General features: G+C 44.5%; 1 protein-coding gene and 1 long non-coding RNA gene across 8 annotated transcripts in view; one reads left to right on the top strand and one right to left on the bottom strand.

The window, feature by feature from the left end:
• CLPB (ClpB family mitochondrial disaggregase) overlaps positions 1-23905 on the top strand; it is a 143259-nt gene that overhangs the window by 71349 nt on the left and 48005 nt on the right. For all 3 annotated transcript variants that reach the window (XM_054440799.2, XM_054440797.2, XM_054440801.2), the window contains one exon: positions 6360-6488. In XM_054440799.2, coding sequence (XP_054296774.1) covers positions 6360-6488 — 129 coding nt within the window. The remainder of the gene's footprint in view (positions 1-6359; positions 6489-23905) is intronic.
• On the bottom strand, positions 1807-14164 carry LOC129008493 (uncharacterized). 5 transcript variants are annotated; one of them, XR_008492558.2, is made up of 5 exons: positions 13965-14164; positions 12950-13070; positions 10688-12386; positions 5918-6027; positions 1807-1959 (listed from the first exon to the last, which is right to left on the bottom strand). It is a non-coding gene; the product is annotated as an uncharacterized LOC129008493 (long non-coding RNA). The 5 variants fall into 5 exon arrangements; XR_008492560.2 differs by having other exon boundaries at positions 12187-12386; positions 13965-14155; XR_008492557.2 differs by having other exon boundaries at positions 12798-13070; positions 13965-14131.

Raw genomic sequence — 23905 nt, 5'->3', positions numbered from 1 at the left:
TCCATAGATTTGCCTAATCTGAACATTAAATATAAATTGAATCTTATTTTATTTTTTGAGACAGGCTCTTGCTCTGTCCTCCAGGCTGGAGTGCAATGGTGTGATCACAGCTCACCATAGCATTGACTTCCTGGGCTTAAGGGATCCTCCACCTCAGCCTCCTGAGTTGCTAGGACCACAGGCATGCGCCACCACAGCCCCCAGTTAATTTTGTATTTTTAGTAGAGACGGGGTTTCACTATGTTAGCCAGGCTGGTCTCGAACTCCCAACCTCAGATGATCCTCCTGCTTCAGCCTCACAGAATACTGGGATTACAGGTAGGAGCCACCACACCCAGCCTCATTGTGGTTTTGATTTGCACTTTCCTGATGGCCAGTGATATTGAGCATCTGTTCATGTGCTCTTTGGCCATTTATATGTCTTATTTGGAGAAATGTCTATTCCAGTCCTTTGTCCATTTTTTAAATTAGGTTTGCCATTGACTCTTGTGAGATAGGTGATATTATCTGTTTGGAGATGAAGAAGCTGAATCTCACAGATGTTAATAAAGTCACACAGTCAGTTTTGCTTTCCAGACTTGCTGACTCCAGCCCCCTTGGTCTTTCTAATACACGTTGCTGCCTGCTGAGGATTCATACTGGGGTCACCAGGGTCCTCTATGTGGCAGGAAGGGAGGAGGAAAGGAAAAAGGTGGGAAGGAAAATCTGTTTGAAGGCTGGGTGCAGTGAGTGGTTCACGCCTGTAATCTTAGCACTTTGGGAGGCTGTGGCAGGAGGACCACTTGAGCCCAGGAGTTTGAGACCAGCCTAGGCAACATAGGGAGACTCTATCTCTCTATATATTTTTTTTAATAAAAAAATGTTTTTTGGCTGGGCGCAGTGACTCACACCTGTAATCCCAGCACTTTGGGAAGTTGAGGCAGGTGGATCATCTGAGGTCGGGAGTTCGAGACCAGCCTGGCTAACATAGTGAAATCCATCTCTACTAAAAATACAAAATTAGCTGGGCATGGTGGCGCATGCCTGTAATCCCAGCTACTCGGGAGGCTGAGGCAGGAGAATCACTTGAAACTGGGAGGCAGAGGTTGCAGTGAGCCAAGATCATGCCATTGCACTCTAGCCTGGGCGTCAAGAGTGAGACTCCATCTCAAAAAATAAATAAATAAAAAAGTAATTGGAATACACTTCATGCTGAAGCCCTCTACACTTTGTTTAGTTTGAATGGTGGTGGAAAAGATGAAAATGATGAGATGAAGTAACTCATCCAAGTTGGAAAGTCGGAGACCTTTCTGGTGGGTTGTAGACAACTCCCTCACATACACACACATTGTAGATGCCATTCCTGAGCAGTGGCAAGAAGGGGCAAGTGCTCTGCTTCTAACTGGTGCTGTGATGCCTCAGCAGGGTCTTAATTTGTATAGAGTCTTCAGTGAGAGGAAGCTGAGAGGCCAGAGGCGTCTTCCTAGAGACTCTTGATAAGAAGTTAGCTTAGTCCCTGAGCTTCAGGTCGTTATCAACTGACCCTGAGTTATGTGAGGCTTGGGCCTGTGGGCATTGGCAGAAGCTGCACAGTACAGAAGATAGAGCAGAGGCCATGGAGCCACTCAGGCTTAGGGTCTAGTCCTAGCCTACCACCGACCAGCATTGCAAGTTGAGCAGGCCACCTAACCTCTTTAAGCCTGTGTTTCTTCATCTGTTCAATAGAGATGATAGTACTTGAACTCTCGGCCCTACATGGATTGTCATGAGGATGAGGGAATGATTGCCTTGAAGTGCTCCCTACACTTTAAAACATGATACAAACATAAGGGGTTATTCTTTTATTTGTCTTATTAGTCATAGAGGTTCCCTCTCATGGAAACACGTTCACATCTTTAAAGGCAAGGGCACTGCTAGACATTCCATGACATTAGATGGCACCGGCGGCTGAGAGGGACTCAAAGCTAGGGTTGCCTTCGCCTGCAGAAGTGAACAGTAAATAAAGCTTTTGTTATCTAGAGACCACTGCAGGATTTTAATGAGGGTTCAGCTGTCAAACAAGAAACTGCTGAGTGACACCCAGTGAAACAGATGGCTCTTAACTCAGAACTCTATTCTTATGCTCACTGTGCCCTCCCTCCTTCCCTCCGACCCCTCCCCTCCCCTCCCCTCCCCTCCCCTCCCCTCCCCTCCCTTCCCTTCCCTTCCCCTCCCTCCCTTCCTTCCTTCTTTTACTTTCTCTTTTTTTTTTGAGACAGGGTCTGGCTCTGTCGCCCGGGCTGGAGTGCAGTGGCGTGATCTCGGCTCACTGCAACCTCTGCCTCCCTGGCTCAAGTGATCCTCCCACCTCAGCCTCCCGAGTAGCTGGGACTACAGGCATGCGCCACCACGCCCAGCTAATTTTTGTATTTTTTGTAGAGCTGGTGTTTCGCCATGTTGCCCACACTGCACCTCGGCCTCCTGAAAGTGCTGGGATTACAGGCGTGAGCCACTGCCCCCACCTCACTTTGCCCACCTCACTGTGCCTTTCTGAGAGGAAAGTATATGCAGGATTCCTCAAGTGAAGCCTTTTTTCACAGAGAAAATACACTTTTGGAAGCCCATGATGAGATAACGACTAACATTTATTGAGAGCTACTATATGCTAGGCACTGTACCCAGCCCCTTTATTCATAGTGTCTCATTTAACCCTTACAACATCCCATGAAGGCGTTACTGTTATTACCTCCACATATAGGTAAAGGAGCCTGGCACAGAGAGGTTAGGTAAATTGCCCAAGATGACACAGTCAGTAAGTTCAGAGCTGGGATTCAAACATAAGTGGTCTGACTCCAGGGCCCCACCAAATACTGTTGACTGGTATTACTTTTATTTTTATTATTCCAAAACCAAAAATAATATTAGGGCCTTGTTTATGTTTGATGTATTTATTTGTTGATTCAACAAGTATTTGTCAAGCACATACTTATGGCCATACACTGCTGGGCAATGGAGAAGGTAGTCACACTTCCTGTATTCATTGAGTTTTTTGTCTGGGGGGAATTGTAGTCAAGTAAGCAGGTGCTTACAATAGAATGTAATAAATACTAGAATTGGGAGATGCCTAAGGTGCTAGAGGAGCTCATAGGAGCAATAACTACCTCAAACGTAGGAGGAATCACTGGAGAAAGTGACTTCTAATCAGAGGCCTAGCGCTGTATTGGAGTTAGCCAACTAAAGGCATGGGAGAGGGGAAGATGTTCCAGGCAGTGGAATAGTATTTACAAAAGCTCAGAGGCAAGAAAGAGCATTAGAAAGGTGATGATGAGAGATGAGACTGAGGTGAGCAGTGGGACTCCTCTGGACATTCCTTATTAGTTGGGCTATGACACCAGCACTCTCCTGACGTTTGCGCCAAAATAGCCCCAGCTGTGTTCCTTGAGTTCATCTGCTGTTTATGGTAAGTACCCTGTGTATAGCTCTGTCATTGCACGTGTGAAATTGTATTATCATTTGTCTGCTCAGTGGTCTGATTCTTGCATTAGGATGTTAGCTTCTGAAAGTCAGGAACTATGTCTTATTTATTATTATATCTCCCGGAACTACCACCATGCACTGGTGCTCATTAAATGTTGTTTGTTGAATGAATGATGTGTTTTCTTTGTAAAATGGATTACACCTTTCCTGCTTTCTTGAGCCAACTATCACTTTTCGTCAGGTTCATCATTATATCCAGCAGTTAATGTCCTGTGTGGCAGTTCAGTGATGCCCTTAGGGGTTTTTGAGGTGCTGTACTCTGAATTCCTTTTTCAGCTTTTCATTGTCCTGTTCTTTTCCCTGCCTGCCTGGCCAGTGCTTGATTGTAATCAATCTGCTTGGTTCTGTAGCATCCTCCCTGGCCTTCTTATTTCCTTCTCCTAATCTGCAGTGGGCTGGAAATAAGATCACCTAGCATGATTTGATAAGACTGTAACTAAGGGCTAGTAATCTCTGATTGAGGTCCTAAAGGGCTCTCTTATGGGAAAAGTGTAGATGCCATTGCACATGGGACTTGTATGTTAGAGGCCTTTTAACTTCCTGTTCTTCCTGCTCCAGGAAAGGTCAGATAACACTCCTGGGGCAGGACCGGGGGGTTCATCAGTCTGGAGAGGCCATGTCAGGAGTAGAAGGCTCATTGACCATTGATTCTATAAACCACAAGAAACTAAGAAACTGTTGTCTGTTCCCAGCTGCACACTCCACCAACTTTATTTTGGCCAAACATTTGAAATGCTTCCAGCCACATTAGCTTATCTGAGTGCTAGCTACAAACCTCAAGCCATTTTCTATTAAGGGCAAATTCTGCAGAGAGTGAGTTTGCACCTTCACCCAAACAGGAAAACAGGATGGAGTGAGAGCCAAGGCTGGGACCAGGACATCTGGGCTCTACTTCTTTCTTTGTGTCTGATTTCCTCATTTGGAAAATGAGGGTGACATTATGATATGTGAGAAACAGTGGGGACAACCACTTATTAGCTGTGTGACCTCTGAGCCTCAGTTTCCTCATCTATAAAATGGGAATAATAATTACCTACTATGTAAGGTAATTATGAGAATTAAGTAAGATTGTGTGAAGTGACCATGTCAGGCATAGTATAGAAGGTCAGTAAGTGAAATCTATTAGTATGGCAGGGCACGGTGGCTCATGCGTGTAATCCCAGCACTTTGGGAGGCTGAGGTGGGTGGATCACCTGAGGTCAGGAGTTCGAGACCAGCCTGGCCAACATGGTGAAACCCCATCTCTACTAAAAATACAAAAATTAGCCGGGTGTGGTGGCGGGCGCCTGTAATCCCAGCTACTTGGGAGGCTGAGGCAGAGAAATGCTTGAACCCAGGTAGAGGCTGCATTGAGCCAGATCATGCCACTGCCCTCCAGCCTGGGTGACAGATCAAAACTCCATTTCAAAAAAAAAAAAAAATCTATTAGTATTAGGAAGAGGGATGGCAGTCTTCTGGCTTTTGGAACTTTATATAGGACGTTTAGTATTGCATAGACTCCATTCCAAGACCACTTGAAAAACAATGGTTTAGGAATTGTCTGGTGCTTTTGACTACATAGGTAAGGTCGCCTCTTGACTGAGTGTACCCCTTTATCCAGTGAGAGATAAGAGGAACCTGTCCTCTGCAGATCCTGTGCTGTGGACTCAGGGAGGAGTACAGGTAGTCAGGACCCAAATTCTACCCCTACAAACTCAGCTCAGGAGGGAATGTAAGACAGTTGCCTGGATAACTTTCACATGGGGGCTAGAAAGAAGCTCCATTGCCTGAGCAGGGGAGAGAGTGCTCTGTGGGGTCTCATTTCCCAAGGGAGGGCCCCAGAGGTGGGGTAACATTCTAATTTATTGTCCAAACTGGAACTGTCTATAACAGCAGACGAAAACCAGGACCACCCTGGGTAAACAGGGTGTGTGGAGTCACCCAACCCAGAGAGTCCTGGAAAAGTGATGGACTGGTTTTATATTATTTTATATCAAATCAGAGTGAGAAAATCACAAATAGTAGCACTAGAGTGAGCCTGGGGGATTTTGGTTCTTTGACCACATGAAATGCTTGTTCTTCTTTCAAAAAATGTTTACAGGTAATTATTAAGGGTAAAAATGCAGATTACAAAATTGCATTTACAGTAAATTCCAGTTTTATAGGGGATACACACACATGAAATTTGGAAGAACATATATCAAAATCTGACACATAGTTTCTCAAGTCGCTGAGATATTGGTTCCTTTTCTTTGTTGCACTTTTCTGTGATTTTAAAAATTTAATTGCTTTTATACATTTTTTAAGTTTTAAAAAACTAAAACCACTTACTTACTAGAATGTAAACATTTTTAGAGCAGAGAGGTATATTAATCTTCTGCTAAAACAGCCTCTGTCTCCTGCCCCACTCTTCCCTTGTCCTACCCCAACCTGCTTTCTTTACCTGCATAACTTCTCTTCATCCTTTAAGACTCCTATCTTCTGGGATCCTCTCTTCATGCCCAAGTTGAGCTAAACTCTCCTCTGGCGTTCTGGTATATTCTCCTGTTATACCTGTAACAGAGCATTTATCTCAAACAGTTCTATAAACATCTGGTTATTGTCTGCCTCCCTTGTCAGTTAGGTCAGGGGCCTTATCTGATCTATTTCATGTCCCCAGGATGAATCCTAACACATAACAGATGTCAGTAAACATTGTGGAACTAACTGGCCTCTGTTTTGCCTCTTCTTACCCAGCACAGATGGCCAGGAACATAGTAGGTGCCATTTTATGCTTAGTAAGTAGGTAGATGAGTGAGTGAATTAAAATGCCACGAGAAAACAGGTGAGATTGGTGGCTCATGCTGTCATTGCTAATGGAAGGGTTTGTGTTGCTGTCTCCCCAGTCCTGATCACCCGAGAGGATGACTTCAACAACAGGCTGAACAACCGCGCCAGTTTCAAGGGCTGCACGGCCTTGCACTATGCTGTTCTTGCTGATGACTACCGCACTGTCAAGGAGCTGCTTGATGGAGGTGAGAGCAGAGGTGGAGGAGGGGTGGGGTGGGGGAAGTGGAAGAGGGGTGGGGTGGGGGAGGTGGAGGAGGGGTGGGATGGGGTTTGGCAGGGGGAGAGAGTACTTGGCAGCCTCTCTATTCTGGAAATAAGATACTTCCCCAGAGCCCTGTTATCCTCCTAGAGCTAGAGATGCCTCGAGAGCAGCTTTGCCTGCCGAGAGTGGCAGTGCACACATGTGGTTTGCCCTCCTGTGGCTGATGTGTGTTCTCTGCGTATATGTGGTGTGATAACACCATGCCATCCTGCCTGTCCGTGTATGCTGTGAGAGTTTTCTGGACTGCTGCTATCCCTAAAAGTGTTCTCTCTTCTCCCCCGTGACCTCCAAAGCAGAGCTAATGAAACAAAGGACACAGGCTCTTTAAATCCCTCCTAACCCAGTTCACAAAGACATCCTCTTTGGTCCCACCCGCATCTCAGGCCCCTTCATTACTCTGGGTCATGGCACCTTATTCTTTTCCATCATTACACTTGTCACAACCTGAAATTGTTTTTATTTGTTCAGTAGCCTTCTCCCTAACTTGTCTCTGAGCTTCTAAAAGGCAAGAACCATGGCTGACTGGTTCAAGTGTCCCCAGCATCTACTATAGTACTTGGCACTTAGTAAGCACTCAATAAATCAATGAATAATGAATACCCTCCCTTTGGAGAACATCAGTTAATTGGAGAGACAAAACATGCCATCCCCAGACTCAGGCTGGGCAAGTCCTGTCCAAGTCTGGTAGTGTTACCTGCCAGACACATCCCAGTCACTTTCTTTCCCACTTCTGCATATCCCACTCCCGCCTCTCCTTGGGAGAGTGTGGGAAGCATCTTGCCAGGATGTGTGGAGCACAGACCCCTGAGTGAGTACATGGCACATGACTGCCTGTTTATGCCTCCTCTGCTGCTTTTTGAGGGCCAGGGATCCTCTCTTGGGGCTAGACTCCAGGGTCTTCCTTGTTGGGATCATTCTTCATAGAACCTGAGCACTAGAAAGGTCCTCAAAGGTCTCTGGGCCACTCTGATGATTGCCTGCCTCTCTTCTAGCAGAACCCTCTCCAACAGCTGGCTAGCTGACATTTTTCAGAGACAGAAGGAACCCTCCTTCTTCCCCGGGGAGTTAATCCCATTTTACTTTATCCTTGACTGGTTGAAACATCTTTTTTTTTTTTTTGAGACACGGAGTTTTGCTTTTGTTGCCCAGGCTGGAGTGCAATGGCACAATCTTGGCTCACCGCAACCTCCGCCTCCCGGGTTCAAGCAGTTCTCCTACCTCAGCCTCCCAAGTAGCTGGGATTACAGGCATGTTCCACCACATCTGGCTAATATTGTATTTTTAGTAGAGACACGGTTTCTTCATGTTGGTCAGGCTGGTCTCGAACTCTCGACCTCAGGTGATCCACCCGCCTCAGCCTCCCTAAGTGCTGGGCCACTGCGTCCAGCGTGGTTGAAACATCTTTTTAATGAGCTGTGGTCTTCTCTGTAACTTATGCCAACTGTCTTTTGCTACCTAATCACTTTTCCAAATACCAGTCTTCAAAGAAAGTTCTTTCAGTCCCAGAGCCTTTGCCTCCACAGGCCCAGCATCCCCAGATCATCTTCTGATTGGCCTCTGGGAACTTCCCAGGAACACGTAATCTTGCCACTTTCTGTCCGCCACAGCCATGCTAGCTTAAAACCCAGGCCTGGCCTGTATCCCCAAGCCTACAAGGGACCTGCCCCAGAGCAGCCAGAATATGCTTTGTTCTAGGGCACAGCCACTGAAGGGCAGGACTACTTGTGGATGTGGCAGCAGTTCTTGGGATGACTGATGCTTCTGGAGCGAGAACTTGCTGCTCTCAGAAGCAGAGACTTAGAAAACATCCCCAAGCAGAATGCTTCTTCCTTTGTCCATTGGAAAACTCTGTGGCAAGACATTTGTAGCTAAGAATTGGCGTGTTCACCAAGGACATTATCTCTGCCGTGCCTTAAAATCAATCAATACTCCCAGCTATTGTCCAGTAGTTTACACTCTCTGCTTCCCCCAACCCCCAGACAAGAGAATTCACTTTATAAGGAGCCCCTCTTCCTAGCCTTCTAGATCGAACACCTTTGAAATGAAAAGACGAGGGCCTTTTATGAAACTCCCTCCATCCTCACCCCCCAGGCCAAGGCTGGCCCTTTGAGCCGTTCCAGGGGCATGGTTCCTGCCTGTTGACTTGGAACAGATGCCCTTAGCCCCCACCTTTACATTTCTCCCACCTGCCTTTTTAGCCAGCATACATTTACACCCCCTGCCCTAGCCTCCCAGCCTCAAGGGCCAAAACCATTAACCCACTATTTCTCCCTCCCAACCCTGAACAAGTCGCTGTCACTCAGGGCCTGCAGGCTGCCAACTTCTGACCTCCCTTCCCCCTTGACCTCCCTTGGTCTGCCTGTGTGTGTGACCAGCCAACCGAGAGGCAGGATCCTGCTCTGTCATTCTAGGGACTGTTGCCAGTCATATTTCCAGAGTCTTTTGACCTCAGCTGACCCTCTCCAAAGGGTTTCAGGAAAGGCAAGGGAGCCTACCTTCCTGCCCATCTGGCTGGCTTTTTTTTTTTTTTTTTTTTTTAATTGAGACGGATTTTCGCTCTTATTGCCCAGGCTGGAGTGCAATGGCGCGATCTCAGCTTGCCACAACCTCCGCCTTCAAGCGATTCTCCTCCCTTCAGCCTCCCAAGTAGCTAGGATCACAGGCATGTGCCACCACACCCAGCTAATTTTGTATTTTTTTTAGTAGAGGTAGGGTTTCTCCATGTTGGTCAGGCTAGTCTCAAACTCCCGACCTCAGGTGATCCACCCGCCTCGGCCTCCCAAAGTGCTGGGATTACAGGCTTGAGCTACCGCGCCCAGCCCCATCCGGTTTTCTTAGGCTGTACTTGCCACTAGCTTTGCTGCAGTAACTAAAGGGAGATTCTGTGAGATCCAAAGCAGGCCTAAATACAGAGGCCAGCCTGTGCTCACAGGCCCACACAGAACAGTTTCCTTGAAATTACTTAGTCCTCAGGGATTTAGGGTCCCCAGACCTTAGAGGGTTAGAGCTAGAAGAGTCAGCTGCTCTTGCTGTCTGACCAAAAGTCCCCATTTGAGCTGGGAGGAGGTTCAGACAGAAGCATCAGGCTGATAATGTGGAAAGCTCTCTGGCCCATTAGGAGATGGCATGGAGTAATAGAAAGGGAACCTCAGGCTTCAGAATCAGGCCAACCTAGGTTTGAATCCCAGTTTACCCACCTATTAGCTGTGTTGCCTTGGGCATGTTTCCTTAATTCTCTAAGCCTCAGTTTTCGTACATCTAAAATAACACCTGTTTCACAAGGATAGCATGAGGATTGGTGGTATTTTGTATGAAAGCCCCTGGCAGGCATATGGTAGGTTCCCTGTTATAAGTAGTTATCATTGTGACATGTATAAAGAAATCAAACTCTCATTCTGGCAGCTGTAATTCCATTCCTCCCCAATATGGAACCTTTACTCCTACCTTAAGGCCTCTTAATTCTGTCTCTAACTACAATATTCCCATCCTGTCTAAAGTGCCATCATGTTCCCTCTTTTCTTATCTGAATCCTGAGACTCTTCAAGGCCTCCCTCTCTTAAGAAGCCTTTCTTAGTCGTCTGGTCTACTCTGATACTTCCTCCTCCAAACTTGTACAGCATTGTACAGCTTAGCACAGACTGCTTAATGTCGCCTCATTTTCAGGAGACCCTGTAGCATAGTGAAAAAGAAACAAGCTTTGAAGTCAGACCTGGGTTTAAATCTCAGCCTTGTCAAGTGACCCTGGGCAAGCCACTTGCCATCTCTGAGACCATGGGCCTCAGGGATCCTAAGACAGATCAGGCAAACTGTCACTGACCCTGAGGCCCTCACACTGTCAGAGGAGGCAGATGTGGAAACAGGCCATGATAATGGGGTAGGTGCTCTGGCAGGCGCCTGGACAACGGGCTCTGGGGACGAACAGGGGGAAATGCTGTCTTCTGCCTGGTGATCAGACAGGTAGAATCAGTTACAGAAAGCTTCCCAGAGGAGGGGGTGCTTAGGCCTTATCAGGAAGGATGATGGGAGTTTGCCAGAGTTCTCCAGAAGGGTTTTGAATTAACTAGTGCCAGTCTTCTACTCCCAACCGCCACAGAAAAGTACAGAGACCCTCGTGTTTTTTACCTTGGAAGATGCTGCTTTTGCCTGTGTTGATGGCTTATCAGCAGGAAGGCTCTGCTTCAGCACTTGAATGCAGGTGTGGTGGGAGGGAGGGAGGAAGGTGGGGAAGAGCCAGTAGGACTAGAAAGAGGAGTGATCAGGGAAGGTGGCTAGAGCCTCATACTTCAAGTGCCTGAAGATGACTCATCTTGATATTTCCAGGACTGTTAAGTTGCTTTGGCAACCAGGTCCTTTCAGGGATGTGATCCTACTGACAGATCCATCTTCCTAAAACATATCTCTAATCATGGCAGTTTTTCTTGACCAAGGTTCCTCCAGAGAATTGAGCCCTCATTCTCCAAGGCATCCATTGTACACAGGAATTAACTTCTCTCCCAGGAATCTAAAATGGTACTAGCTATATATATATATACAGCTTTGGAAGCATTGAGAAAATCACTAGTCAATTTTTTTTTGTATGTGCTTCAAAGGAGAACCCCCAGCTAAGAGAGGTTGCAAGGGAAGAGCATGAATATTGGAGTCAGGATCTTGGTACCAGCCCTGCCATTTAATAGCTATGTGATCCAGGGCAAATTACTGACTGTTCTGAAGTTCTTTCTCCTCATCTGGAAATGGGGGTGGTGCCACCTACCTCCTAAGGATTTGTAAGGATTAGGACATATGTACTTCTACAGAGTAGGTACTTTATATATAGTCTCTGTTATTATTAACTTCAGAAACACTCAGTGCTCACTCGTTTAAAAAAAAAAAAATCCTAACCATACGAATGCTTTTAACTGGTTTTAGAGTTGCTCTAGTCTGACCCTCACCTACCTTTTCCTTTTCCCCCTACTGTAGCCCTAATACTCCAGCTACACTGTGTTCCCACCTTGGTGCCTTTATTCTCGCAGTTTGTTCGGCCTCTCTTTTCCCTTTAAGACCATTTCTCATGCTGATGGAGTTCTTCTTACCAGTCAGTCGCTAGCCTCATGCCACCTTCCTTCTGAAGTCTTTCCTATTCTCTGGATTTGGGTCCAGTCTCACTTACTAGACCAAGGTGGATGAAGGCCAGGCCTGTGTCTTTTTTTGTCTCCATCTCCTTTGCTGCAATGCTCTGCACATGATTTAGTATGTTTTTGAATTGGATGCACTGATAAATCTCCAAAACCACTGTAGGTTTTCTTTTGGGAGATGTGGTGTCTTTACTTTTTGGTCTACTCTTTGCCGATCCCTGCCCCGACTCTTAATTTCCTAATGTGTCTGACTTTTTAGAGCTTCACTTATGAGCCACCTCTGCCTGGCTACCTTCCTTCTCCTTATAGTCATAATGCCACTTCCTTTTCAGTCACTGGTGCTCTCACTTCAGAAACACTTGGACTTTAACGAAACTTAATACTTTCCCTGGGGCCTCTCTCAGCCTCCTTCCCACCTACTTTAGTGAATCCTCCTTGCCCCATCTCCAAGTCTGCGCTGAGTTATCAGTGTTAACCAGCCATCATCAAATGAGTTCTTAAATTCCCCACCATCCCTGCCTGAGGCAAAGATCCTTTCCAGTGGTGCCATCTCCTTTAACAGCCTCTTGGCTTGTTGTCAGGACCCAAAACTTCGAGTTCGCTTCTTGTTACACTTCACCGTCTGTCCATCTGGCGGCACTGCCTGATGCGGAGGGAATCAGCTCTGCCTCAGGCTGTCTGTCCTCTGTTGAAGCTCCACACTCTGATTCCTGCCAGCAATACAGAGAAGGGGAATGAGCACTGGGTGAAGGATCAGATGTTCTGGCTCTGCCACCAACAAATCCTTTCACCTTTAGGCATATCCTCTCTCCTCCTCAGTAAAATAAAGAAGTTAGGATAGCAGATCCCAAGGACCCCTTCCAGCTCCAGCATTCTTTCACTTACCAGATACTTACTGAGCATCTCTGCTGCCACAAACCCTGCCCACAAACACTTACTGAGCATCTCTGCTGCCACAAGCCCTGCCCTAGGTACCAAGGAAATAGAGATGATCCAGACATGATTTTTGCACTTAAGTAACTCACAGTTCGATGAGAAAACCAGACATTTTAACCAAGAATTGCTATCTGGTGTATTAATGGAGATCTGTAGAAGGTGCTGTGAGATCACAAAGAAAAGACCTTTTAAATCTTGAAGAGGGCAGTTGAAAGCATGATGTAGGAGATGGGGTTCACACCAAGTCTTGAAGGATGAACGCAAGTGTACCAAGTAGATGAGGTAGGAAGGCGGAGGAAGCAACGTGTTCAAAGGCATGGAGTATGAAGCAGCATACTTTACTCAGAATATTGCAGGTAGTTCAGAAGAGCTGGAGGTCATCAGAGGGCAAGAATGGAAAGCAGGAGCTAATATTGAAGGTCACTAATGTAAGCTGTGCTGAGGAGACTGGACTTATCCTGCAATGGGAAATCATTAAGATTTAGAGGAGGACTAGGTTAGGCTTTATGTATAATGTGAAAGATGGTTTAGGCATTTCTAAAATGTTTATCAGTAGCTGAATGGATGAATAAATTGTGGGATGGTCACACAATGGAATAATGTACAATGGGCTTGAGTCAACTCTTGCTGTGTGCTACAACACAAACCTCACATCAGGTCACAAGCCAAACAGAAGGGTGCTTACTGTATGCCTGCATTTAAATTCCAAAATAGAGAAAACTAATCAATGGCATAAGAAGTCAGGGTAGTGCTTAACCTTGAGAGTGTGGGTAGTGACTGGGAGAGGCCGTGAGGGGATCTCTGGGATGCTGTAATGTTATTTCTTTATGTAGATGCTGGTTATGTGGGTGTGTCCGTTTTGTGAAAATTGAGTTGTATCCTTATGTACTTTTTGTGCTTTTCTTTATATGTTACACTTGAAACAGGTTTTTAAAAAAAATGAGGGGAGGCTGGGTGCGGTGGCTCATGCCTGTAATCCCAGCACTTTGGGAGGCTGAGGTGGGTGGATTACCTGAGGTCAGGAGTTCAAGACCAGCCTGGCCAACATGGTGAAACCCTGTCTCTACTAAAAATACAAAAATTAGCCAGGCATGGTGGCAGGTGCCTGTAATCCCAGCTACTTGGGAAGCTGAGGCAGGAGAATCACTTGAACTTGAGAGGTGGAGGTTGCAGTGAGCCAAGATCATGCCATTGCACTCCAGCCTGGGCGAGAAGATCAAAACTCCAATTCAAAAAGAAAAAGAGAAATTATATTTTTAAAGGCATGCAAAGTATAGCCCCAAATGTGTCACTAATTTCTATAGACATAAAATTACTCTGACTAGTTGCTATAAAAGTTTCCAGACACTTACTGTTTGTATTTATCCCATCAAAAACTGGTGGCAAAGTTCACCGTCTGGCACCAGTACACAGACCACACTTAAAACATGACTGGTCTGCTGGTACTCCCAGGCAGAAAGGGGAGACAAATGAGCAAAATAGAGCCTCTGCCCTCAACTAGCTTAAAGTCCAGTGGTATAGACATTCTGGGACACATATAGTCACACTGTGTGGCAAAAAGGTCACAGCACTGCCTTTATGATGTAGACATGAGGGACTGTGATCCACCCCAGTTCTGCCACATCTCACCCTTCTCTAACATGGCCCTTCTCTAACATCACTTTTTTCCTCTATAAAGTCATGGCCCTTCTCTAACATCACTTTTTTCCTCTATAAAATGAAGAAATTGTGTCAGATGATTGAATACTAAAGGTTTCTTCTTCTTGTTTGGATTCAAATGTTAAGGCCCTCCATGTTAGCAGTTATCTAGGGGAGGGATGGGGAGAGATTGCTAATGGGTACAAGGTTTCTTTTGGAGATGATGAAAATATTCTAAAATTAGATTATGGTGATGGTTGCACAACTCTCTAAGTATACGAGAAACCTCCTCTAAAGTGTATACTTTAAATGGGTGAACTTTATGGTATGTAAATTACATCTCAGTAAAGCTATTAAAAAAGAAAAGAAGAAAAAAATCCTCCATGCCTCTCAAAACCAGAAAATCTTGTCTTGGATGTCTGACTGATTGCCTGAAAGCAGGCTGGAAAGCCAGGAGGACCAGATTGACCCCACAGCTAGTGTGGTAGAGGAGATGAGCCCCTCTGTTGTATAAAACAGTTTCCTTTTAAAGAATATCATTAAAAAATTTGTAAACCTCTCTCTTCCCTTCCTTTTTATTGATTTCCTGTTATTATTTTAACAAATATTTATTGCATCCTTGTAAAGCCTAAAGCCTGGTAGAATATAGATGTTAGGCAAATAATTACAAAATTACCAGCTAATTATTAGCTAAATTGCTACCTAATAAAAAAAGTATTATTAAGGAAGAATAGAGGGTACTATAAGAGCATAATGGGACCTAATCTAGTCTGAAGGGGAATGGAGGAAGTCTTCCCTGAGCATATGGCATTTACATTGAGACTCAAAATGTGGATGTTAGCCTGTCATTTAGTTTGAGAAAATCCTGTGGAGAGGGATGTCCATTAGTCATCCAAAGGGATCCAGCAGTCTAGTCCAGGGCATTTTGGGGAGTGGAGGAGTTCTGTGGTATTGTATCTGCAGCCCATGTGGAAGACCAGGCCTAGAAGGGGCCCTCAGTGACCTAAGTCCTATCCTCAGCCCTTTACCCAGTGTAGAATGAGGAACTGTCCTTGCTCACCCCAGGGAAAAGTATTTCTGTATCCTGGCTCCTGTGGACGTCGAGGAGCCACTGCATAGTTGAGCTGGAGATGAGCCTGGTCACCAGAGCCCATGCTCTCCAGAGCCACTTGCCATCCAGGCCCCCGCATTTCATCAAGGCTTTAATCGGCTCCAAGCAGTCCTCAGATGAGCCTGGCCAGTATCCGGCATGACCTCATCACCGCCAGTAGTGGCAGCTGGAGGCCAAGGCTCCCCTGGGTGAGGGAGAGGTCAGCATCGGCTGGGTCAGGTCTGTTCCATGTCCTACACTCTCCTCCACCTGCACTGAGCCTGGAAACAGCGCTGAGTCAGAATCAGATTTTCCAGCTGCCCTTTGCCAGCCCACTCATGCCCCCTCCAGCGCATGTGCTGTTGGGCAGAATGCACAGATAAAGGACCACACTGCAGCTTTAAGAAAGGAAAATGTCAATCTGAAAGTCAGGGCCTGCAAAATAGCAGTAAAAGCCCCTTCCAAGGCTGAGACTGGGGATGACCAGAACCAAGTGTCCCTTCCCAAAAGGAGTTTGCTTCTAGCATTCATGTGCTGTCTTCCTCGATACAGAAGCCAGGCAGTATCCAAGGAAGAACACAGCAGGGATGTTCTCTATAGGTTTGGACCACAGACTCCTTCCTGAACTGCATTTTGGAAATGAGCATTTTTTAAATGAAGCAGAAAAAAGGAGCTTGCCACTTGAGAAATCCTTCAGGGACCCCTTTGAAGTAATAGAAGCCTGTGTGGTAAAATGCTGACTAGGGGTCAAGGGACCTGGCACGTGGTTCTGGCACTAACTCTGCCTTGCTGTCAAGCAAGCCCTTCCCCCATACTGAGCTTCAGTTTCCTTATTCGTAAAATAATATAATTGGACTAAAATCTCAGACTTCCTTTCACTGTAATATTTTGTGATTCTGAATACTTGCCCACTGATCTGTCTTAAGTATTTATTTATTCAGCAACTATTAATTATTTTCTTACAACTAACCACCATCATCCCTATTCTCAGTTCCTCTGATACATGTTCTTAAAGCATCCTGTATGATTTATCACTTTTACCATAACATGTAGTTCTATAGTTATTTGATTAATATATCTCTCCTTCACTTAACAGTGAGTTCACAGGAGGTAGGATGTGGATCTGAGGTACTGTGTTCCCAGCACCTTGCACTGTCCTTAGCACATGATAGGTGCCTAGCAAACATTTGTTGAATTAATGGGTACTAGGCATGCCAAGAAATAAGAGAGAAAAAGATACAGGCACTTCCTTGAGACTGCACCCTGTACAGTGATAGTCTGGTGAAAATGCCCATATGCAAAGCAGACTGAGAACAGTGCAGGACAGTAGATAACAGGACTTTCAATTAAACATAAGCAAGGGCCAGAATTAACAGCTATCATGGGGAAAGAGGAGGGGAGAGACCAGTGTGGCATTATAGAAGGCTTAATGGAGGAGGTGGGACCAGAGCCAGACCCAGAAGGACAGGTAAAATTCAAACAGAGAGAAGGAAGGAAGCTTTTCAGGCGAGGCAGCAACAGGAGCTGTCCACAGGAGCCAGGAGCCAGAAATACTGTGTATTATTTAGAGACCTGGTAGAAGCTGGCCACCTGCTGGATTAAGGGGTAGGGAGATGGGTGTGGAGGATCTTGGGGAAGAGACAGAGGACTTGTACTTAGTTTTGTAGTCCATAGAGAGCTCCTGAAGTGATTGTCTATTGTTTATGTATTTGTTTAGTGACCATTGTGATTTTTACTTTAAAAATGCACAAGATAAAAATTTGGAGTAGTACCAGAAGACATGCAGTGGAAAGGAAGTCTCCCTTCCACATCCCTGGTCCTCCTCAGAGGCAACCACCTAACTCTTCTTATGTATCATCCCTATTGCTGCTGTAAGTTCTCACAAACTTAGTGGCTTAAAACAACACAAATTTATCTTATAGTTCTGGAGAGAAGTCTGAAATGGGTTTCGCTGGGCTGAAAACGGTGTTGGCAGAACTGTCTTCCTTTCTGGAGACTCCAGGAGAGAATCCTTCCTGTCTTTCCCAGCTTCTAGTGGCTGCCCACATTCTATGTATCCATGTGGTCGCCATCCATCCTCAAAGCCAACAATGACCGGTTGAATCTTTCTCACGTTTCCTCACTCTGGCACTGGCTCTTCTGCCTTCCTCTTTTACTTCTAGAAACCTTTGTGATTATACTGGGCCCACTCAGATAGTCCAGAGTAATCTCCCCCTCTCAAAGTCAACTAATTAGCAACATCAGTTCTATCTGAACCTTCATATTCCCCTAACATATTCACAGGTTCCAGGGTTAAAACATGGACATCTTGGGTGAGAGTGGGGGGTTATTCTGTGTATCACACTCTCAGAGATATTTTATAAATGCTTTATTTTTAATCCTGTTTTGAATAGTTAATACTTGTACATAGTACAAAATTCACAAGAATTTTCAGAGAAAAGTCTACTCTCACCCCATCTCCAATCAAAGAATTGTCCAGTTTCTCCATGTATTGTTACTATCTTTTCCCTTGACATTAGTTAGCACTCTATGAAGAGATAGCTTTTGGTTTTTGAGATAGGGTCTTGTTCTACCACCCAGGCTGGAGTGCAGTGGCACAATTATAGCACACTCCAATCTCTAATTCCTGGGCTCAAGTGATCCTCCCACCTCAGGCTCCCAGTAGCTGGAGTTACAGGCATGAGCCACCTTGCCCAGTTGAGTTTAAAAAAAAAATTTTGTAGAGACAGAGTCTCGCTATGTTGCCCAGGCTGTGAGGAGATACTTTTAAGACCACAAAAATATCCTGCTCCTCATCAAAATTTTACCCTAGAATTAGCACCCATCGCTGGTTCTTGCCTGAACCAATCTTTATGTGATGCTTGCCGAATGAATATTTTCCATGTTTTCTAACTCCAGCACGTACTCCACATTGACTAGTTAGCACTTGACATTCTGCTCTAAGCAAGAACCCCTTTCCCTCTGTTTTCTAATATTGTCAAAATGTGTTCATGGGTACTTAACTTTTTTTTTTTTTTTTTTTTAATTTTTGAGATGTTGTCACCCAGGCTGGAGTGCAATGTCGTGATCTCAGCTCATCGCAACCTCCTTCTCCTGGGTTCAAGCGATTCTCCCGCTTCAGCCTCCTGACTAGCTGGGATTACAGGTGCCCACCACCAGGCCCGGCTAAATTTTTTTGTATTTTTATCAGAGACGGGGTTTCACCATGTTGGCCAGACTGATCTTAACTGCTGACCTCAGGTGATCCACCCATCTCAACCTCCCAAAGTGCTGGGATTACAGGCATGAGCCACCACGCCCGGTGGGTACTTACCATTTTAATGTTGTAAAATTTATTATAGGCTTAATTATGTTGGGGCTACCATTGCCTCATATTTGGCCAGTGTGGCATACCTGCATCTTTTTTTTTTTTTTAATATATAGCATTTTCTTATTTTTCTACATGATGAAATGTCTCAGGCTCATCTCGTATCCACCTTGTTGTTGCCCTGAAATCAGCTATTTCTTGAGGAGCCCTCGGATTTTTTTGTTGATAATTGTACTAGAGTGTGAAATCTGAGTACCAAGTGTGCTCATTGCTCCTTCTGTTGATAGAGCCAAGAACTATTTATATAGGTATATACACATATATATACATATCCATTAAAATATACACATACATGTATATACATATGCACACAGATATTCTATATTGTTTACTTTTTTGTTTATAACGTGAATGCACCAAGGATGATTTTTGCTTTTAAGAAACAGCATCTAGCTATGTTTTCCAGGCTGCTCTCAAACTCCTGGCCTCAAGTGATCCTCTCACCTCAGCCTCCCGTGTAGCTGGGACTGTAAGCACAAGCTATTCTTATGCACCTACATATATTAGAAATCCTGAGAACACCAATACTGCCTGCCCCCCCATCCGCCCCACATTCTAGTTAATCCTGACGGGTTCTTTCTTGTCTTCACACATTTCATATTAGTATGTCCTTCTTCCATAGTGACAATGCTAGCTGCAAATAGCGTTGATACATTTATTTATTTACTCATTTGCTCAATCCTATAATACATCTAAAAAAGCTTCAGAACTGCTTTACCCATGCCACTGAAGAAAACAAACCTCCTTAAAAGTTCAGGTCAGGATTTGTTTGCAGTTCTCACCCCTAGTCTATCCAAGGCTGAGAGTATATAGTCAAATACTGGGTTCCTAAGTTACTAGGGTTCTTTTCTCCCCCTTCAGTGTGTTTATGCTCTTCATTTGAAATACAGTTGGGTTAATTTTTCAATTTGCTTTCACTTTTAGGATTTTTCTTCCCTACGTATCCTGATTGATTTAATTTTATTGTTTGAATATGTAGAGCACTATCTCATTTCTAAAAGTCAAAGGTACCAAAAGGTATACTCAGAGAAGTAAACCTCCCTCCTGTATCCCTTTCAACCTTCTTCTGTCCCTCTCAGTGAGTCCTGACCCCTTGTAAATAATTAACTTTGTTGTTTTCTGGTTTATCCTCCCTGTGTTTCTTTGTATAAGCAAATATTTGTATGTTCTCTTATTTCACTTTTCTGCCTACACAAAAGGTAGCATACTGTATATGTCGCTTTGCAGTTTGCTTTTTTAACTTAATATTTATTGAAAATCACTTCATGTAAATTCATAGAGATAGTTCTCATTTTTAATAGCTGCATAATACTTCATTGTATGTATATTCCGTGTATTCTATACTTGGACCTTGAGATTTCCAATATTTTGCAGTTACAAATAATGCTACAATGAATAACCTTATGCATATATATTTTGGTCTTGTTGGAGGTATGCCTTTACAGTAAAGTCTTAGAAGTGGTATTGCTGGGTCAGGGGGTAAATGCATATGTCTTCTGGTTAGATATTACCAAGCTTCTCCTCCGTACGAGTTGTACCATGTTACACTTCCATTAGCATCGTATGAGAGGGTCTGTTTCCTCTTAGCCTCTCCAGCAGAGTGTATTGTCAAGCTTTTGGATTTTTGCCAATATGAAGGCGAGACATAGTATCTCATTGTAATTTTAGTTTGATTCTCTTATTATAAGTGAACTTGAACATCAATTCATATATTTGGCGGTCATTTTATATCTCCTTTTGTGAACTGTCTATTTGTGTCTTTTGCCCACTTTTCTATAGGACTTTCGGTCTTGTTTTTCTCTTGATTTTTAAAATTTCTGTTTATGTTAAGAATATTAGCCCTTTATCTGTGATATATAGAAATATTTTATACTACTTTGGATTGATACGATTTTAACACTTCCCATGTGATTCTAATATATAGCCAGGAGTGAGAACCACTAGGGTAGTTTAAACTATACAAATCGGAGCTGTTTTTTAAAGGAGAATGCATAGAGAGAGAAAGGAATAAGGGCTGAGGACTCGGTCTTCGGTGACATTCAATAACTGGGAAAAGAAGAATGAACTGCAAAGGAGAGAAAGTTATGGATATTGCATATCATGGAAATCAAGGTAGAAAAGAAGGCCAGGCGTGGTGGCTCTTACCCCTGCAATCTCAGCACTTTGGGAGGCTGAGGTGGACAAATGGCTTGAGCCCAGGAGTTTGAGACCAGCCTAGACAACATGGCAAAACCCTGTCTCTACAAAAAAAAAAAATACAAAAATTAGCTGGGTGTACAAAAATCAGGAGGCTGAGTGGGGAGGATTGCTTGAGTCCGGGAGGTGGAGGTTGCAATAAGCTGAGATTGCACCACTGCACTCCAGCCTGGGTGACAAAGTGAGACCCTGCCTCAAAAAAATATATTTTTTTAAGGTAGAAAAGAATTAAAAGGAGGCAAGATTGGTCAGCAGTATAGATTACTGCACCCATGGAGAAGAGGAAAAAGAGGTTGCTGGATGTGGTAATGACATTCATAGCCCTACCTCTCAGCACAACTTCATCTGTGCTTATTCAGGCTGAAGGAAGACTCTCCTGATCTGTGGGCAGTGGTTTTGTCGAGCAGTATTGCCCATGACCATAGGAGGCCTCTCCTGACAAACAGAAATGGAAGGAGCACAGCTCAGCTGTGTCATAATGGGGCCATAATTACTCAGTCAGCAGGTATTTTTTAAACTCCTACCGAGTGCCAATTACTGTTCTGGGCACAGGGTATCACAATAAAGACCTCATTTTTAATCTTTGCTTCTCTCTCACTACTTTCTAATAAGTTGGAAGTTTCTTTTACCCAAGACCATTCATCTGTTTTGTCATGCATCCTCAATTCTGGGACAAACTTGGTGAAATCCTCAGAATTAATGAGGGAAAAGCATCTTGAAAAAAAATGGAATCACTAGCAACAGCAAGGAGCTCTGGGTCAAAGTGGTCCTCCTGGTGTTTGTAGTCTATCCCTGTCCTCTCTCCTTCCTCCTAGCCTCCCACCACCTTTCCACTTTTATTTTTGGTGATGGTTGCCTGGTGACTGTGGTTGGGCATAAAAGAAGGTACATAAACTGGAAGAGTCCTTATTGGCAGAAGCTTCTGGTTTTTTAAAAAAGCAAATGTTTTATGAGGGAGATGAGTAATTCCTTCAGCCTTGAATGAAAGCAGGTATCAGCAGATAAAACAGTTCCTGTTCCCAGAACCATAGCCTATAACATTTGATATTATAGTTGAAGATACTACCTCCCCCACCCCCACATTTCCAATTCTCTCCATATAGGGAAGTGCAATTAGCAAAAAATATTTCATTGGTTTCTGTTGCTGTGAGTGTTCACAAAGGCAACATAAATAAGGCTTCCTATCTTCCTTGAGTTAAGAGTGAAAGTCTGTATATTTGAGTGTACCTCATTCCAGTGAGCTTGGCTCAACCACTACTTTAATGTGCTGATACTTTTCATCCAAGCAGAGGGCTCTACTTAGCTTTGGGAACAGATGTATAAGTGGAAGCAAAAGTCATCTCTTGATAACCCCTCTTCTCTGCCCTGTACATTAGGCTAGGATTGGTCAACAGAAGCTTAAACATCTGGTCAGCTCAGTCCTTTGGGGTGGTTGGGGTTTCGTAGACAACCCGTCAAGATTGATTGGCCTCATAACTGAATTAGCCAGATGTGTGGGCATTGTGTGCCCTTTCCTCAGCCTCCTTTCAATGTTGTTAGATGGAAGCAGACGTAGGATTAGCATGTTTGAAGATGATGTGTTTTTAGTGCGTGAACAAAAGCTGCCGCCTTCTACGGAGACTGTGGCTGTGCCCCAGACATCAACAGTGTAATTATGACTGCTAAATTCAGCCCAGACCCCAGGCTTGGATGCTTTGGTCTCAGCTGTCATTTGCAGGAGGGAAGGCTGCAGAGGCCTAAGGACCCTGGCTCTGATAGTGCACTTTGAACTCTGCTTTATCCAGAGCCTTTCCCTCCCCACTGACAGTTGCTCCTAGCTGCTCTCTGGCCATAGAACCTGCTGCCACCTCTGAGGAGAGTCTGTGTTATACTGTGGGGATAAGGAGGAGTAGGCCTGGCCTCTTGAAAGCCCACGACTTCCAGGAAAGTCGTGAACATTTTCATTTTGGGACTTGTCCAAAATGAAAATGAGCTAAGGATCCTCACTTCCTATGCCTGTGTCACATGCTATTCAGAGCATTATCCACCGTCTAGAAAACCTCTACGTTAGGTTTGCATTGACCAGAAATCCTTGGCAGGAGTTTTTGCTTTTGCTGTTTTCCTTGTCTAACTCTGTATGTGAAGTATGTTTGAGTATTCATTTCCATGGTTTTTATACCACCTCTTTCTAACCACACTGATCTACCTATTTTCCGTAGAACAAACCAGGCATTTTCATGTCTTCCATAGCTTTGTTGATGCTTAATATTCCATAGACATCTCTCATCCTCAATGCATCCAAACCCATCCCTCCTCACACTTTCTTCCGTGTTCTCTTTGATGAATAGTATGGTTGTCTACTGGTCACTCAAACTAGGAAGGGTTATGTCTGATGACTTCTCCCTCACTTTCCACCAAGCCCTGTCTTTCTTAGAATTTCATCTTAAGCCCATTCTCTCCTCTATCCCCACTTCTCTAATTCAGGCTTCCTCACTCTCACCTGGACTATTGTAACAGCCTTGTTGTTCTTCCTACCTCTAGGATCCCATCAAACCAGCCTCCACCTCACAAAACCATGTCACTTTCCTGCTTTAAAACCTTCAGCAGTTCCCACTGCCTATAAATTAAGCCCAGATGTTTAACCCAGCACGCAGTTATTCTGAAGTCCATTATGAATCTTCTGCCACCAGTTTGCAAGAGAGAATGAGGATGATGGTTTGCTTCAGGATTGGGATCATCCTGTGGGCCTACCAGGAGGATGCCTGCAGCCAAGTAGGCCTGGGAGACAGGAACTGTCTCTGCCTGTGGCCCACTGAACTGTTCACTACCTAGCATAGTTTTTCCTGCCTCCAAACCTGTCCTCATTCACTTTGCCTGGAATGTCCTTTCCCCACTTCTCCACCTATCAAACTCCTACTTAGCCTTCAAGATCCAACTCATTTATATCTTTAATGTGTAACTTTCCATGGTTTGCCTACATGAAGTGAATCACTTCTCACTCTGTTCCCCCACAGCAATTTTAG

This window comes from Pongo pygmaeus, chromosome 9 (assembly GCF_028885625.2).
Source record: "Pongo pygmaeus isolate AG05252 chromosome 9, NHGRI_mPonPyg2-v2.0_pri, whole genome shotgun sequence".
NCBI lineage: Eukaryota > Metazoa > Chordata > Mammalia > Primates > Hominidae > Pongo > Pongo pygmaeus.
The sequence above is the reverse complement of the archived record's forward strand: the minus strand, read 5'-3'. Positions and strand labels throughout refer to the sequence as shown.